At 28.6% G+C, this 16081-nt stretch overlaps 3 protein-coding genes across 5 annotated transcripts; 1 reads left to right on the top strand and 2 right to left on the bottom strand.

Annotated features, from left to right (window-relative positions):
- Positions 1 to 3467: 3467 nt before the first annotated feature.
- On the bottom strand, positions 3468 to 4503 carry LOC105250505 (uncharacterized protein KIAA1143 homolog). The gene is made up of 3 exons (XM_011256652.3): positions 4338 to 4503; positions 3826 to 3958; positions 3468 to 3690 (listed from the first exon to the last, which is right to left on the bottom strand). Exons 1-3 carry the CDS (start codon positions 4446 to 4448, stop codon positions 3509 to 3511), a joined length of 426 nt encoding a protein of 141 aa, XP_011254954.1. The 5' UTR covers positions 4449 to 4503; the 3' UTR covers positions 3468 to 3508.
- Positions 4504 to 7576: 3073 nt separating this feature from the next.
- Positions 7577 to 10920, bottom strand: LOC105250506 (vacuolar protein sorting-associated protein 26B-like). Its single transcript, XM_011256653.3, has 6 exons — positions 10685 to 10920; positions 10429 to 10572; positions 8977 to 9371; positions 8786 to 8892; positions 8383 to 8594; positions 7577 to 8047 (listed from the first exon to the last, which is right to left on the bottom strand). Exons 1-6 carry the CDS (start codon positions 10685 to 10687, stop codon positions 7784 to 7786), a joined length of 1125 nt encoding a protein of 374 aa, XP_011254955.1. The 5' UTR covers positions 10688 to 10920; the 3' UTR covers positions 7577 to 7783.
- A 1328-nt stretch (positions 10921 to 12248) lies between these two features.
- Positions 12249 to 16081, top strand: LOC105250507 (palmitoyltransferase ZDHHC3). Of its 3 annotated transcripts, none has more exons than XM_011256656.3 (7): positions 12249 to 12764; positions 14004 to 14189; positions 14649 to 14834; positions 14927 to 15063; positions 15139 to 15223; positions 15392 to 15604; positions 15686 to 16081. In XM_011256656.3, exons 2-7 carry the CDS (start codon positions 14109 to 14111, stop codon positions 15845 to 15847), a joined length of 864 nt encoding a protein of 287 aa, XP_011254958.1. In that variant the 5' UTR covers positions 12249 to 12764; positions 14004 to 14108; the 3' UTR covers positions 15848 to 16081. The 3 variants fall into 3 exon arrangements, with proteins under 3 accessions (XP_011254958.1, XP_011254957.1, XP_019882871.1); XM_011256655.3 differs by having other exon boundaries at positions 12250 to 12699; XM_020027312.1 differs by lacking the exon at positions 12249 to 12764 and adding an exon at positions 13867 to 13885.

Genomic DNA, 16081 nt, shown 5'->3' on the forward strand with positions numbered 1-16081 from the left:
TAACTTATATGTTATTTTTACATTATACTTAAAGTCACAATAACAAAAATAAATGTGAAGTATTGTGTCAATTATTTAACACTTTTAGTTTGTCAATAAATAACATATGATGAATGAGTTATTTTAACATAAGGATGTTTTGTACCTATTTTCAAAATATTGAGAATTTAATGAAAATTATACAGAATGTCCTTACATATGTTTAGAATCTTCAGTACAATTTTTAAATCAATTCACTAAAGCGTTCACAAGTTATAAGGATTTTAATTTGTATCGAATTAACATGTATTCTTATGGGAAATGTATAATCACGTCGATTCAAATGACAAAAACACATGTCTAGTTTAACATTCTAAGAAAAGTTAAAGTAAATCTTCAAATAATCTTGAACTTTAACATACAAAATAATCAGAATTGAAGTCAAATATTTCTATTACAAATAATTTAAGTTAAAATAATTACTATTATAAGTTTATGTCCTACAATAATTCTTACGAGTTTCTGTAACTATTTTTTCATGTGGTCAATTTTTAATTAATTTGTATGTTATTTTTACATTACATTTAAAGTCACAATACAAAAATAAATGTGAAGTATTGTGTCAATTATTTAACACTTTTAGTTTGTCAATAAGTAACATATGACGAATGAGTTATTTTAACTTAAGGATGTTTTGTATCTATTTTCAAAATGTTGAGAATTTCATGAAAATTGTATAGAATGTTATTACATATGTTTAGAATCTTCGGTACAATTTTTAAATCGATTCATTAAAACGTTCACAAGATATAAGGTTTTTAATTTGCACCGAATTAACATGTGTACCTATGGAAAACGTATAACCACGTTGATTCAAATGACAAAAACACATGGCTAGTTTAACATTCTAAGAAAAGTTGAAGTAAATCTTTAAATAATCTTGAACTTTAACATATAAAATAAAAAAATTAAATAAAAAAATCAAATGTTTCTATTACAAATAATTTAAGTTAAAATAATTACTATTATAAGTTTATGTCCTACGACAATTCTTACGAGTTTCTGTAACTATTTTTTCATGTAATTTTTAATTAATTTGTATGTTATTTTTACATTACATTTAAAGTCACAATACAAAAATAAATGTGAAGTATTGTGTCAATTATTTAACACTTTTAGTTTGTCAATAAGTAACATATGACGAATGAGTTATTTTAACTTAAGGATGTTTTGTATCTATTTTCAAAATATTGAGAATTTCATGAAAATTGTATAGAATGTTACATATGTTTAGAATCTTCGGTACAATTTTTAAATCGATTCATTAAAACGTTCACAAGATATAAGGTTTTTAATTTGCACCGAATTAACATGTGTACCTATGGAAAACGTATAACCACGTTGATTCAAATGACAAAAACACATGGCTAGTTTAACATTCTAAGAAAAGTTGAAGTAAATCTTTAAATAATCTTGAACTTTAACATATAAAATAAAAAAATTAAATAAAAAAATCAAATGTTTCTATTACAAATAATTTAAGTTAAAATAATTACTATTATAAGTTCATGTCCTACGACAATTCTTACGCGTTTCTGTAACTATTTTTTCATGTAATTTTTAATTAATTTGTATGTTATTTTTACATTATACTTAAAGTCACAATAACAAAAATAAATGTGAAGTATTGTGTCAATTACTTAACACTTTTAGTTTGTCAATAAGTAACATACGACGAATGAGTTATTTTATTTAACTTAAGGATGTTTTGTATCTATTTTCAAAATATTGAGATTTTCATGAAAATTGTACAGAATGTCCTTACATATGTTTAGAATCTTCGGTATAATTTTTAAATCGATTCACTAAAGCATTCACAAGATGTAAGGTTTTTAATTTGCACCGAATTAATATGTGTTCTTATGAAAAATCACATCGAGTCAAATGACAAAAACACATGTCTAGTTCAACATTCTAAGAAAAGTTAAAGTAAATCTTTAAATATATATAATCTTGAACTTTAACATATAAAATAATCAGAATTAAAGTCAAATGTTTCTATTACAAATAATTTAAGTTAAAATAATTACTATTATAAGCTAATGTCCTACAACAATTCTTACGAGTTTCTGTAATTATTTTTTCATGTAATTTTTAATTGATTTGTATGTTATTTTTACATTACACTTAAAGTCACAATACAAAAATAAATGTGAAGTATTGTGTCAATTACTTAACATTTTTAGTTTGTCAATAAGTAACATATGACGAATGAGTTATTTTAACTTAAAGATGTTTTGTATCTATTTTCAAAATATTAAGAATTTCATGAAAATTGTACAGAATGTCCTTACATATGTTTAGAATCTTTGGTACAATTTTTAAATCGATTCACTAAAGCATTCACAAGATAAAAGGTTTTTAATTTGCACCGAATTAACATGTGCTCTTATGGAAAACGTATAACCACGTCGATTCAAATGACAAAAACACATGGAAATAATATTCAGAATTTGTTTAAAATTTGTAAAAGTGTAGTTTAGATACAGAGGAAATATTTGGTCAAATAATATTATACAAATACTAACTAGTTAAAAAGATATTAAATATAATTCAATAAAATTAGCCATGTATCTGTCACAAGGCGAAATTCTCTGCCAAAAGTTAATCATTTTGAACAAAATTCGGAATATTTCAATAAAAACGTAATAAATATTAAAAAATGCATCTCTGCATTGTAGCTAAGATCAAATTATAATAATATTCCACACAATTTCTCATACTCAAAATACACCAAAAGTGGATATTCGTCAATATTTTCAGCTACTTTTTGCTGGGATTATACATACAAAGCATCCTTAATCGAAGCGTGTTTTGTTACGAAAATTAATCGAGAGAAATAGAAACGTGCCATTTCTTTATCAACAATTTATATCGATCGTTATTTTCTATATTTGCAGCACTACGTATATTGCGAGTAATATTATATACAGTGTACCACAATTCGCGATTCTAACGACAGATTTAATCTTCAATTTTTGCAAAACATATAATCGTCAATTTGTGTATATTATATATAAATAAATATTTTGAATATATAAATATAAATATATAAACATAAAATTGAAATACATGATGCATTGGCTCTTCTCAATGTCGATATTTAGATGGTCAATTTATGATTTCTTAATTATTTTATGTGTAATTTTTTTTAGTTTACAAATATGTACCATATTATTGCTTTTAAACTACTATAACTCGCTTACAGTTCTTATTGCTTTTTTTTCGACAGTACACATTTGCTATCTTTGTACATAATCTTTTGTAAATTTCAAGAAAAGTTATGTCTCAAACATATAACAATAAATCATTTATTCACTCATTCTCTCACAAATAAAAAATAATCGATTTTCTTATGATTTCTCACATGTAACTTTGATTTATAATACATATTAATGACTATTATATATTTACAATAAAATTTACTTACATATAAAACATTTAAGAGTAAGAGAATTCATATTTAATGTTATCCAACATCATCGTCATCATCGTCATTAGCATCAAAGGATAAGACAATCTTTTGCTTGTCTCTTTTTGCTTTCTTTCTCATAGGTTTATCTGTGGCAGTTGTCTCAGATTTGTCCGACTCTATTTTAGTCTTGCGAAATATAATCTTCTTAGATAGATCAGCTGGAGCACCACTTTCTTCTGCAAATTATTATTAATTTATAATTTATATATGTTAAGTTGAATATTGTTACTAAAAATAATTTACATGATTAACAGTACTTTATTATATAATACCATTAGCTATTTCTCAAACTAATTTAAAACAACTTATACCTTTCTCTTTTTGTTTTTTGAAAGCATCTGCTTCTTCTGCTGTTAAATCACCAGAATTTAATACAACAACAACAGGTTTCTCATCAGTTAACTCTTCTCTCTCATCATCAGAGACTTCTGGTAATATTTCTCTCTATATATAATTTAATCATAAATATATTTTGTAATATTTTATAATTTAATCATAAATATATTTCGTAATATTTTATAATTTAATCATAAATATATTTTTAATAAATTTTATAAATATTATTAATTTTATAAATAATAATTAATTTTATAAATATTTAATAAATATTATTAATTAATTTTATAAATAATAATTAATTTTAAATTAATTTTATAAATTTTATAAATATATTTTAAGCAAAAATAATATTATTATTAAATAATATTATCATTTTTGATAAATACATAAAAAATTTTGTTCAATATCAAATACAAAGGTTATAAACAAAATTGCGTACTGTTAAAAATCCGTGTCCAATCCAAATAACTAAGAAATATCTTACTTTTGTGTCGACAGTGGGGCCTTCTTTATATCCGATTTGCTCTTTCAACTCTCGCAGAAATTTTGGCTCGTTCGGCTTAATATATGATATATTGTGCTTCTTCCTCGACATAATTTCTAATTTTTTGATACATCCAGTGTTTAAAAAATATTAACCTTCGAAGTAACAAATTATAGATAGAACTCTGTTGGCGAGAGATTAAGGCTAATATCGCATGTGTCGTACGATGATTCGATTGGCTAAGAATTTTTCAGGCTATACAAATCTATGACGAATCAACGCACGTCATGAAATTTTAATTTTTAAATTTATATACATATCATCGTTTTTTTATACAAAGTTATTATTGAAGAATTTTATATGAAAAAAAAATATACTAATGATAACTCACTACGAAATTTTGATGCCGATTATTTGACACACGTTACATCGTTATATAATTTTATTAAACTGCAACATAATTGACGATTTACATTCTCGTTAAAGAAAAATCGATCAACAGATTTTTCTTTATTTTTTTTTTTATATGAACCTCTACATTTCTTTTTTTTTTACTATCGAGCGTAAGCGCATTGCACGTTACACTTTAAAACAACTCGATAAAAATGAAAAGTCGCAAAAGTATCAGCAACCATTTCAATACAGATATACACGATTTTATAAAATTTATGTGTAATTTCATTCGCTAGTAAATGATACTCCCTAATTCTAATACATTAAAAAGTTATGTAAAACTGAGCAGGATTATGAAGACTGGATTGAGTATATATATATACATATATAAATCAATTAGCTATAGTTTCCAATATACATGTGTATGCACATATGCATTGTATACAATATATAATATATATTCATATGGACATTAAAATATACAACTAGTTTAATACCGTACATGATGTATATATCTATGTATGTAAATATATATATATATATATATATATATATATATACACATACACACACATGTATATACATGCACATACAATATTTGACATGTCAAATAATTCACAAATAGATTTTTCCTCCTTTTACTTACATAGTACATCGTTCCTGTTTCTTTTTTTCACTTCTCTATCTTTCTTACGATCTCATTCTTTACAGTTCATAAATAACAAAGGTATGAATTACGTGAAGTTTCAACTTACACAAAACAAAATTTCAATTAGTTACATGTAAATATATATATATGTATATATATATATATACAGGGTGGCCCCGAACGTTCCAGCCAGACTTTGAGATCTTATAGGAAATTTAATTCTGAAGAAAAAATTTCCTATAAACATAGGTTGAAAAATGCTTCCTTAAGATATTTATTCAGTTAACAACCTCTGATGAAGGAAGAGCAAAAGGTGAAAAAAAATGAAATAAAAAGAAAATGAAACTAAATAAATTTCTTGAAAAACGTCTTTATTCATTTTCTACTATTACGTGCTATTACTAAAATATTAGTTAAAAAAAAAAATATTTTATTTTCATAAAAGAAAAAGATTTTTATTTTTTATTTTTATCGTTTTTTTCAAGAAATTTATTTAGTTTCATTTTCTTTTTATTTCATTTTCTTTTCATCTTTTGCTCTTTCTTCATCCGAAGTTTTCGAGTGATAACTTCTTAAGGAAGCATTTTTCGACCCATGTTTATAGGAAATTTTTTTGTTCAGAATTAAATTTCCTATAAGATCTCAAAGTCTGGCTGGAACGTTCGGGGCCACCCTGTATATATAATCTAATATTATGTATGTCCCTTGGTAAAGTTCTTTTTTTACAATTAAATTCCCATGATATAGAACAGTACAAAACGATAAGTTTTTCTCTGTAGAAGCATTAATTTCATCATTATAGTATTTCACTGTAACGGTGGAAATATATCTATTCATGACTGTTAATGTGATATTACAATATTTAAATATGTGTATGTGTTTATATATATATATATACATATAGAATATCGACTAAATCAATAATATAATCAGCAAAATAATTTCATAAAAAAAAACTAAGATAATGTAGAATATTTCTTTGATTGGTGTTTTGTACTGTTTACACAAAAAATAATTTCATAGAGTATAATAAAAATATTCATTATTCTAAATATTTAAAATTGATTTTCTTAAAAGATATTCAATCAATTAAAAAAAAATTATCGTGTAATTTTTATTTTTGTATTTTTGTGAGGTAACATGTCAATCCAATCAGTCATTATTGCTAGAATGAGAAGTCGAATATATGTGTATATATATACACATGTGTATATACATATATACACATACACACGCGCGCGCGCGCACACACACATGATACTGCACAATATGTATGTATATTATGTATATATATTTATAAATACATGAGGTGGCTACCCCATTATTTAATCTATCATAGTCCATTCCCGTGTTCAGAAAGGCATATCGATTTGAGCAGATATTATAATTTGTCTATTTGGAAGATTAACATGTTACGCAAAATGCACACTCTTTTGCATATAAAAGTCTATCTTACGAAATGATTCCTACAGTTTTACTAAACCCAAAAGAGAAATCTATGGCTGTATCATGCAACAATCGACATCTTTCTTTTTTTTTTATTTCTTTAAATATAAACTCGTTCTAAAAATAAGTGCGATTTTGCTCGCTCGAGAGAGATGTCACATGTGTGTGTGTACTTATATATAAATTATTTTCAAAAAACGTGCATCATATACATAAGTAGTATTTTCCTCTCTTATGCTTTCGTTTATTTACTTATTACTCGTAGACTAGGTGAACGGATTAATATGGGGCAGCCTTGTGAGTATATTATATCCATTCAGCATTTATAAACTCTCTTTGCATAACATATGACGCTGCCATAAACCTTCGGATTTTTCCAGAATTATACAGTAGGCGGGTCGGAATTGTCTGTATAAAACATTTAGAACACTGTAACATTCAGATGTTTTGCAAAATGTACCGTTAGTTGTTTAATATTTGATTAGTAAGCCGTCCATTCAGAAATACTCATTCATATTATGCTCATGGTGGTTTGCACAAGACGCAATTTATTAAATATGTAATCTCGGAATTATTTTATCTCTTCAAAATGGCAAAATCTTTTTCATTTTTCTTAAATTTTTCGACAGTATATTATAATTTTGATCAGTAATATACTAATTATAAATCATTCTCTCAATTATATATATATATACATACATATACATACATACATATATATATATATACAATATGTATGTATATATATATATTTATGGTATCCAAAATATTTACAACTTTACTAGCAGGTTCTTTATGTGTCCCGCTGTTTTTCTCAATAAAAACATATCTCCTAACGTGCATAAAGGAGAAATTTTTTTTAAGCTAATCCCTTTGCGCTGCACATTTTATCCTTACTTAACATTCTCATTTAATCTGGGCCGTAATTGACACCAGGGATAGAACTACATGCAAGGGCTCAATCACTTTCTGGACCACCTTCCTTCTCTCCCTCGCCGTCACCTTCCTCTCGTGTCATGCCTTCGATTGGCGCTGGAGTATCCTCTACGTTCGTGATGTTACTCGTTGGCAGTTGATCGGAACCAGGCGGCACTGACGGTGGACCATTCTGAGGAGCACCTTGCGGGAATCCTGTTTCCGCCGATACTAAATGCGACGGCATGTGTGGCGAGGCCGTTTGTGATTTTCTGCTTTTCTCACCTTTCCTCCACAATGTAATCTCCTATAAATATATAAAACAAAGACACATAGAAAAATGCACAGCAATAATATCGTTTTTGAACAGTCAAAAAAAAAATATAATATAATTTAATAAATGTATAATATAATTATGTAATTATAATTATGAAATATAATCTATAATTAAAAATATAATATATTAAATATATTAAAATATAATATACAATATATAATTATATATAAATAATATAAATAATATATAATAATATAAATATAAATATATAAATAATATAAATATATAATTATATAATTATAATTATAAAATATAATATAATTTAATTAAGAGGAAATCTTAAGGAAACTATATAATTAACTCACTTGCTGCTTGAAATATCGCCGATCTTCTTCGTCCATAAGAACCAAATTCAGATAGTATCTAACGCTAAATTTTTTATTAATATCGCGCATTGTAGGCGCTAGATCATATCCAGCCAAGAATACTCTTATAGGGATAGATTCTCCTCGAACAGGTGCACCATCCATAATTTCGTATTTTGCTATAGTTTCATTTTCGGTAAACGTATGAGGACCTGCAAATATATATTCTAATTATTGTCTCAGTATACCTGAATACTGTGAAGAAAAACACTTGTAAAACCAAAACTCTCATTCCAATTTTGCCATGTATTATTCTACATGCATTAAAAAAACTGCAGAAAATTATAGTTAACATCGTTCACTATATTCTATAGAGTTAAACGTAATGTTATTTAAAACATACCAGAACCTGTGGTTTCTCGTTTGATGATTGCTATCTCCATGTGTTTTATTTTTATTCTAACCAAAAGAAAATATATTTTACCCACAATTACATCCTTCAAATGATACCTGAAAAAAGAGAGGAATAATTAGTGCCACAAATTCAGAAAATCATTATAAGTAAAAAAAAATATTTAATAAAATTGGACTTACTTGCTTTTATTATATTCAAATTCGATATGCAAACAGTCTTCAATTCCAACTTCCATCTTAATGGGATTATTCATATCTGGATAGGAACTAAGAGTGTGCACAACTAATTCAAGTTCTTTAACAATGTCACTAAGTCTTCGTACAATTGTCACTTTCAAGAAATATCTTAGTCTCACATTGGAGCCAGTATAACTCTCAAATGGTTTTTCCACATTTGGAAACTCAAATGTGTACACTGTATTGTGTGTTAACTCGCCTGGCCTCGCCAATTCCTTCACTAAGCTTGTAAACTCATGGTGGTTACCTCTATCATAATATAGCTCGATTTGTCCAATAAACTCTACTTTAACACCCTGATGCTCCAATTTACCAGCTTTCCGTAAACTGATGTTGATCTGCAAACATTAATTTAGTAAGAAATTTGTTACGGTAACGCAAACATATGTAACAAAAGAATATTAAAGTAACAAAACGTGTTACAATTAATTAATGCAAAATTCACAATAGTAATTTAAAAAATATGATATATAAATTTTGCTGGCAAATATATATTATCTATATTTCTCTGAATTAATCTGTAAATAAATACAAAATGTAAAGCAGCATTGTGTTTGGATCTTTAACATATAAAATAAATGGTTGAAACGTCGTAACAAATAAACAAAAAATGTTTTGCCTAGTTTTGGTCGATTACATTATTTCCAATGAACCTTTGATTAATTGACTAGCGATAGATATTAAGATCATTTATAAAATATAGTATAAATCTAACTAAATAATTAGGCAATATCGAGCAGATGTAAGGCGTGAAGCAATAAAAAACTACTTCCATAATCCATCAATCATACGTTTCAGACTACTTTCGAGCCTTCTTCAGTGAAATACTACAAATATACAAAAAAGGAATAAAAACGGTATAAATACAATATATAAAAGGAAATTAAGAAGTCACTGTTAATATACAGACAAGTCAAATAGTTGGACATTACTCGATATTGCCTAATTATTTACTTAAATTTATATACTTTATACTTGAGCCGTCAAGTTAATTAATTTCTTTTATCATTTATAAATATAAAATAAATCCTACATGAAATATTTTAACGATCGATTCATCAAGCGTATCAGACTACAAGCGAATAATCTGCGCATCATCAAAATATACTTGTTCATCGTATCAGTCCTTGTTCGATTTCGAACGTGGTAATCTCTCCCTTTTATATACCTGTGTTGCGCACCAGATTATCACACATATATGGGACCTACAGTTTAATGCCGATTCCGAATGGCTCAAATATACTTGTTCAAGCTTCACGTAATTTCCAACCCACTGAACGCATTGCGTGCGAACAACATGTCAACAGTTCTCAGGCCTACTCTGAGGTTTTCGTGAACCAGATGAATGATTAACGTTGCAACGGATGGGTGTTCGACGGAGCAGAAGCCCCCTACCTTGCCGGACACGGTCTCGCCGTCGTAGTAGAGCAGGTGCCGCTCTTTCTTGCCATCCTCGGATTTGATGTCCGCGGTCTTTCGCGTCTCAGCGCCGTCCAACGTGATCTCTATATCGGCGGACTGGCCGAAGCCGAAGAAACTCTACAATCAGAGGAACAGTAAGTGACGTCCAGAGGACGAGACTAGGGGTTAAATTTCACTTAAATTTCGACGGCGGGGTTGGTCCGACCGTGCCCCTCGGGGACGAACGCACCATTTTCCACGGAGAGACAGAGGACACACAGCCTTCGTTGCGAGCGATGAGGTGGCCCGGCGCGATCAGCTGATGCGGTCGGCGTAGCTGGGATCAATGGACGTTACTCCAGGGCAGCATTTTCCTGGACGCAGAGACGACGAAAGTTGGGTTATTTTTTACTCGTTCCTCCCAAAAGTCACAAGTAGCCAATATGACCGTGGCCGCCCCCCCCTCTCTCTCTCTCTCTCTCTCTCGACGCCAGCCGTACGTGAGTACGTCCAGCGGGCGACTGACGTTGCGTTCGAAGATCCACTGGCGTCCAGTGACGCGCGGCCGACCAATCGGAACGCGGCGCTCCCTGGTAACTCCGTTCCCGATTGGTCGGTCAGATCGAGCGGAATGGAATGGATTCTTCGACTCCTGTCAAATCAGAGTGCTGTCACATGGCAGTCAGAATTTCGGAAAAGTACTAGAGTGATGATCAACCAATCAGAATTTTTTTCCAATCCAATTTTCTGATAGCCTCGCTCCTCATGGAGTGATTTCTACGGAAAACGGAATGTTATTCTAACCTCAAATTGTTTTTCAATTTAAAAAATTTTTTTATTATTTTCTGTTATAATAAACAATACATACAAATATCACTTTTTTATATATTTTTCTATTGTATCAATTATTTTTTTTGTCGGAAAATTATCAAAATAAATTTTTATATTTGTACTAATTTCCGAAATTCTCCGAAATATTAGTCCATGGGGAGCCCAGCCACAAAAAAAACCGGACCAACAAATACGCAACTTTTATTCTTGACAGTATGATAACTATTTTATGTGATAAAATATTTTGATTAAATATTTGTATGTACATTAAATAATACTTACCAAACAATTATTTATTAATAACAAAATTTTTCTCATAAAGATAAAAATTCAATCCCGTTTAATTCCTAGTTCTAAAATTCTAGTACTTTTCCGAAATTTCGTTTTCCGAAATTCCGATTGCCATGTGACAATACACACACTCTTAATCGCAATGTATTTTATAATACTATTACTATTTTATAATACTATTACTATTACTTATTCTAAATTAAGTAATATTATTATAAAAATATAATAATAAAATAATATAATAAAAAGAAATATAATAATAAAATAATATAATAATAAAATAATAACAATATATAATAATAATAAAATAATAACAATATAATAATAAAATAATAATAATATAATAATAAAATAATATAAATATAATAATAATAATAAAATACATTGCGTATTATAAAATACATTGCGATTAACTACTTCAGTGATATCATATTCAATGCGCATGCGCGAGAAAACCTGACTCGTTTAACAACACTGCTCCTGTCAAATCAGGACTGCGTTCGGAAACATCACCCGAAAGCCCCCGGGTATCATTTCATCCTTGTTGTTCACCGAATGTTAAACAAGGATAAAATGATAGTCGAGATACATTCGGATGATGTTTCCGAACGCAGCCCAGAGCGGCGCTCGCGAGAGTCCGCGAATGACGTTTCGATTTCCGATCTGTCAAAGAGCGGCGCCCGCGCCCCTCGCGGATCCCCTAGATTGCGCACGTGATAACCGGATCGTCAGATCGCGCCTCCTTCAGTGCGACGCGTTTACACGGTTCTGCGAATCATTGGGATAAACGCGAGGGTGAAGACGGATAAAGGAGGAACGTTGTCTCGTCGATGAATCAAGATTGTCTTTTTGGTTTTCCGTGTTACTTCGTGCTATTAGTTTCTCTCGATTGATGAATGAAAATTGATAAATTCCCGGAAGATTGGAATGTATATACGTTCGTGTATTTATTTAGCCTCGTGTATCGCGTTCCATCGCACACCCTACCCACCTCGTTGCTAATTTAACATCGTAGGTGTTATCGGAAAAATCAATTTCCACCCACGGTGTGCACGCGTTTTGCGGCGACGCTACGGAACGAAACAATTATGACAAACATCGCACATTGTTGCTCGTCACGAATGCATGTCGTCGCGTAACAATGTGAGTGTTAGAAATTTCGACGCGTCAAATCTCGAGAAATTTGATATGTCATTCCTGATATCCCGGTACTTTGCGACTATTTAAATCTTTGTTATCTTTGATAAGCAACATTGATAAATATTTATCTTGTCATTAAGGATGTTTTGTATGTATAATCCCAGCAAAAAGTAGCTGAAAATCAATATTGACGAATATATCCACTTTTGTATTTTGAGTAAGAAATTGTGTGGAATATTACAATTTGATCTTGGCTACAGTGCAGAGATGTATTTTTAATATTTATTGCGTTTTTACTGAAATATGAATTTTGTTAATCGAAATGATTAACTTTTGGCAGAGAATTTCGCCTGGTGATAGATACTAACTTCATTGAATTATATTTAATATCTTTTTAAAGTTGGTACTTGTATAATATTATTTGACGAAATATTTCCTCTGTATCTAAACTACACTTTTGCAAATTTTAAACAAATTCTGAACATTATTTCCATGTGTTTTTGTCATTTAAATCGACGTGGTTTCCCATCAGAACACATGTTAATTCGGTGCAAATTAAAATCCTTATAACTTGTGAATCAATTTAAAAATTGTACTGAAGATTCTTAGAAGAAACATGCAAGGACATTCTGTACAATTTTTTCATGAAATTTTCAATATTTTGCAATATATACAAAACATCCTTAAGTTAAAATAACTCATTCGTCGTATTACTTATTGATAAACTAAAGGTGTTAAATAATTGACATAATACTTCACATTTATTTTTATTATTGTGACTTTAAGTGTAATGTAAAAATAACATACAAATTAATTAAAAATTACATGAAAAAATAGTTACAGAAACTTGTAAGAATTGTTGTAGGACATTAACTTATAATAGTAATTATTTTAACTTAAATTATTTGTAATAGAAACATTTGACTTTAATTTTGATTATTTTGTATGTTAAAGTTCAAGATTATTTGGAGATTTATTTTAACGTTTCTTAGAATGTTAAACTAGACATGTGTTTTTGAATCGACGTGGTTATACGTTTCCCATAAGAACACATGTTAATTCGGTGCAAATTAAAATCCTTATAACTTGTGAACGCTTTAGTGAATCGATTTAAAAATTGTACTGAAGATTCTAAATATATGTAAGGACATTCCGTACAATTTTCATTAAATTCTCAATATTTTGAAAGGTATAAAACATGCTTAAATACGATTCTCGTATCAGACAAGTGATACTTGACACTGAAAATGAAACACTTGTATCTTTATAATCAGATTTTTATTTTCTTTCTTTCTTTTTTTTTTCAGGAATGTGGTTGCGGGTTTTTGTGTGTACGAAGGTGGAGGTGTCAGTGAACTCTCTTATGTTTCACAAGGGATACAGCAGTTCAGTTAATAATAACACTTTCAACGATGGATTACGATTATATGCCCTTTCACAGAGAGAAAGACTTTCATAATAGATGTTGTGGTGGAAAACTCTGGTGCATCAAGGCAAGTTTTTCAAGTAATTAAGATTTGCTTTAGCAATTAAGTATTATATATAAAAGTTCCATATAAAGGAAAAATTATTTATTTTATATGATATTCAAAATATAAATTAATATTTTTAGGATCCAACAATCAACTTTTGACTATATATTACAAGATCAAAATTAGATTACAGAATAATATGCTTTCATAGTGTTTTTTTTGATCAAAAAGCACTTAGCATACTTTGCTATTCAGAAAGATTTTAATGATCTCATTCACTGATATCATTAAAATCTTTTTTAATGTTTACAAGACCAAAGAAAAGAAAAGAAACGACACTTATAAGCAAACTTTTTAATTATATTTTATTTCAATATGTAATTTTTCTAATATAATATTTCCATATTTATTATGTAGTTATTATTATGTAATTTTATTTCAATATGTAATTTTTCTAATATAATATTTCTATATTTATAGGATATATGTGGCATTATATGTGCAGTATTAACATGGCTACTGATAATTTATGCAGAATTTGTAGTAATGGCAGTGATTCTTATTCCTACCATAAATACATTATATTCCAGCCTAAATATGGCCATTTTTCAGTCTCTAGCATTTTTGGCTTTTGCATCACATTTAAGAACCATGTTTACAGATCCGGTAATTAAGATAATATTTAATATTTATTTATCAGAGATATTTGAACATATATTGTAATAAGATACATTATGATTTTTTGCTCTTATACATAGGGTGCAGTACCAAAAGGTAATGCAACAAAAGAGATGATACAACAAATGGGATTTAGAGACGGACAAGTTATCTTTAAGTGTCCAAAATGTTGTTCTATCAAGCCTGACAGAGCACATCATTGCTCCGTTTGCCAAAGGTAAATTGATACAATCAAGTTTGTATATATGAGGTGGTGCACAATTAGTATTGATTATATTATTGCAATATTAAGGTGTATTAGAAAAATGGATCATCATTGTCCATGGGTTAACAATTGTGTGGGGGAAAATAATCAAAAATACTTTGTACTTTTTACTGTAAGTATTTTAAAAATTATGTACATACAACTATATGTGATGTAAACTTTTGCAAAAAAAAATCAGTTGAAACTTATCAAAACATATTTAGTATTTCTAATGTAAATTTATTGAAATACTTTGTATTGTACAATAATCTCCTTGAATATATTTTTTGTTATATTTTAGTTTTATATAGCGGGCATATCTCTACAATCTCTATTTTTGTGTATACAACAATTCACCACATGTGTCAGACAAGAATGGAGGGAATGCTCCACATTTAACCCGCCAGCGACGGTAGTGTTATTATTATTTTTGGCATTTGAAGCACTTTTATTTGCCATTTTTACTGCTGTGATGTTAGGCACGCAACTACAAGCTATTTGGAATGATGAAACTGTATGTACATTTAAATTATTTTTTTGTGAAATTATATAAAAGCAAAAATACAATTTACATTCATAAAAATATATATTGCAGGGTATAGAACAACTTAAAAAAGAGGAAGCTAGATGGGTTCGTAATAGTAGATGGAAATCAATTCAGGCAGTTTTTGGAAGATTTTCGATAGCTTGGTTCTCCCCTTTTACCTCACCTCCTAATGCAAAGACAAAACTAGATTCATATCTATATTCTGTCTGAATTATATATTTTGATACATATAACCATGACTTATATAGAGGAATATTAGTGTACATAAATAATAATTAATTTTAATGGTCGTGTGTGATTGAAATACAGATTGGTTCTAAAAAATGAAGAAAAATATCAAAAAAGAATTTTGAGCACACATGTATATTTTAATGAGTTTTTCCTTTTTATGATACTTTCTCAACAAATGTGCTGATACATTTGTAAACAACAATTGCATTTTAT

This window comes from Camponotus floridanus, unplaced genomic scaffold (genome assembly GCF_003227725.1).
Source record: "Camponotus floridanus strain SB8 unplaced genomic scaffold, Cflo_v7.5 scaffold65, whole genome shotgun sequence".
NCBI lineage: Eukaryota > Metazoa > Arthropoda > Insecta > Hymenoptera > Formicidae > Camponotus > Camponotus floridanus.

Excerpts from the sequence above, each read along its gene's own strand:
- LOC105250507 (XM_011256656.3), top strand. The coding sequence starts at position 14,109 with ATGGATTACGATTATATGCCCTTTCACAGAGAGAAAGACTTTCATAAT. Across the intron at positions 14,190-14,648 it reads GAAAACTCTGGTGCATCAAG|GATATATGTGGCATTATATG; the intron begins GCAAGTTTTTCA and ends CTATATTTATAG. Across the intron at positions 15,224-15,391 it reads AATACTTTGTACTTTTTACT|TTTTATATAGCGGGCATATC; the intron begins GTAAGTATTTTA and ends GTTATATTTTAG.
- LOC105250506 (XM_011256653.3), bottom strand. Across the intron at positions 8,595-8,785 it reads ACGAGAAACCACAGGTTCTG|GTCCTCATACGTTTACCGAA; the intron begins GTATGTTTTAAA and ends ATATATTTGCAG. Across the intron at positions 8,048-8,382 it reads GGCGATATTTCAAGCAGCAA|GAGATTACATTGTGGAGGAA; the intron begins GTGAGTTAATTA and ends ATATATTTATAG.
- LOC105250505 (XM_011256652.3), bottom strand. The coding sequence starts at position 4,448 with ATGTCGAGGAAGAAGCACAATATATCATATATTAAGCCGAACGAGCCA. Across the intron at positions 3,959-4,337 it reads GCCCCACTGTCGACACAAAA|AGAGAAATATTACCAGAAGT; the intron begins GTAAGATATTTC and ends AATTATATATAG. Across the intron at positions 3,691-3,825 it reads CAAAAAACAAAAAGAGAAAG|AAGAAAGTGGTGCTCCAGCT; the intron begins GTATAAGTTGTT and ends AATAATTTGCAG.